Source organism: Halyomorpha halys, unplaced genomic scaffold, assembly GCF_000696795.3.
Source record: "Halyomorpha halys isolate HHAL.00 unplaced genomic scaffold, Hhal_1.1 Scaffold478.1, whole genome shotgun sequence".
Lineage (NCBI taxonomy): Eukaryota > Metazoa > Arthropoda > Insecta > Hemiptera > Pentatomidae > Halyomorpha > Halyomorpha halys.
The window spans coordinates 461687-463772 of NW_027114329.1; the positions used below are offsets into that span (position 1 = coordinate 461687).

Below are 2086 nucleotides of genomic sequence, written 5' to 3' on the forward strand. Positions count from 1 at the left end.
TAAATTTGAGCAGAGTAATTTATAAGGAACGTATCTCAGCTCCAGTTTTCTACTCTTTCCCTAATTATTAACATGATAATAACTAAGTTCGAAAAGTTGCTTTAATAATAACTAACACATCAAATTAAATAAACTTGCAGTATATATTGGTCCTAAAGAACTTTTAAATTAATTTATGAGTATTTGCATAGTGTTCCCATGGTGGACGACAAACAAACAAGGTAAGGTAGCAATTAAACTTTAGCAATGAGCTTAATTGCTTGAACAAGAGTGAGCCTCTTGTTACACTAGCAATTACAGAATTCATATTCATGCCTCCCCAAAGTACTGGATATTGAGTTCAGAAGCAGTTTGGTAGAAGTGGTTTGAGCATCAAGATGTCTTTGTCATCAGTATTTGGGAACATGCTTCAAATTTTCCTGAATGAGTCAGTAATAAAATATTTTAGTCATTTATTATGGCTGGGATTTGGGTACTCTTTAACCAAAGTACTTCCTTAAAAATGTAATACAGTAGGAAACATTATTCTACATATAAAATTTAAAGCTATTCAAAAATTTAAATTGACACCAAAGATCACCTTGGACAATCGAATACACAAAAAATAAAGAAATAAATGATAACATAAACATAACTGAGACACGCTTTGCTATATAAACTTTTCAAATCAAGCAACATGGAATTGGTTACGAATTAGTTTTATTATAGTTGAGTGTTTGATGAGTAAAGGAAGTCAAGTGCATAAAAATAGTCTAGAAAATATCGGACTAAAACTTTAGAAATTTTTTTTTTTCCAATGCTGAATTCATGGTAATGGTAAATTCCATCAAGATTTGGTTAGTGTACGCCATTTCATATCCAAACAAAATAAGTAACAGAACTTGAAACTTATACATTAAAACAAAAAGTATGACTCATAGTTTTTAAACTATATAGCGAAGTTTACTTTTTTGAACATAAAGTGCTTTATAAACGACAGATTCAACTATGCCACGAAATCAGGAAATTTAAATTTTATTTAATGCTAGTAAAACCTATCTCCGAAAAAAATATGCCATGATCGCTCTTAATTTAGAGTAAGCTCCCGAGTCAAAAACATTTAAATACTTTCAACACCAACATCTTAAGATGGATGGAACTATTGCCAAGGAAGTCTCTTCTGGGACGAAACGTACTGCGAAGAAACACAGTATTACTGAAAGCCTCACTAATTGATTATCTTTAAAATATTATTTATTGTTCAAAACAATATCAGCTACAAAAAAGTATTTTATAATATTAAGTATTTCTGTAGGACTGAGTGTTTTGTTTCAAACAAAATTCTTTGAAATGAGAAAAATCAGTATTTTCAATAAAAATTACATAATTTAAAAAATGTTAACCGAATTATCATCGTTTCATAAGTCAGACCTAAACCTTACAATTATATTGTCTAGGCCCAAGCAATAATGCCTTATTTTATACAGTATTTGGAGAAATAATACTTAAACGGAAATCGGTATGTGGTTTTCATTATTTTTGTACATTTACATGATGCTCTTGATTATTATACAGTTGAACATATAATAATGCGCTTAATAAGGTTTATCTTCATGGGCGTACACAGGGGGGGGGGGGGGAGAAAAGGAAATAAATATATTAACTTCTAAAGCATTGCTATAATTTTCCTAAAATTTTGGTCATTCGTCTTTTCTATTTTATGAATTTATTTTGGCAAATATAAATAACGAAAATTCCTGCAAACTACGTACAAATATCTAATCTATTATTGGACAGATACATTGTTATTTGGAAAAAAAAAATTGCATATTGAAAAACTGCACCATGAGAACTATTGAGCGTTTAGAGCTATATTTAAAGCTAATGTTTTTGAAAGTTTACTTACTCTAATTTAAATAATGTGCTATGAAGTTTTTTAGTTTTTGTAGTTTTAAGGATATGGAGTTCCGAATGAAAAATGAGCGAACTCTTTGGGTTTTTCTGGAATAAAACAAACTTAAATATTTCAATATTAATTTTTTAATGCTAAAATTGTGTAGTATAGGTAAAATCTAAACGATTTTCCATCAGGAAATAGCGCATATAT

The 2086-nt window shown here is 29.1% G+C and overlaps 1 protein-coding gene across 2 annotated transcripts in view; it reads left to right on the plus strand.

Annotated features, from left to right (window-relative positions):
* Positions 1-328: 328 nt before the first annotated feature.
* LOC106683353 (uncharacterized) overlaps positions 329-2086 on the plus strand; it is a 9203-nt gene continuing 7445 nt past the window's right edge. For both annotated transcript variants that reach the window (XM_024360637.2, XM_067051533.1), the window contains exon 1: positions 329-427. In XM_024360637.2, coding sequence (XP_024216405.2) covers positions 378-427 — 50 coding nt within the window. In that variant the 5' untranslated portion in view covers positions 329-377. The remainder of the gene's footprint in view (positions 428-2086) is intronic.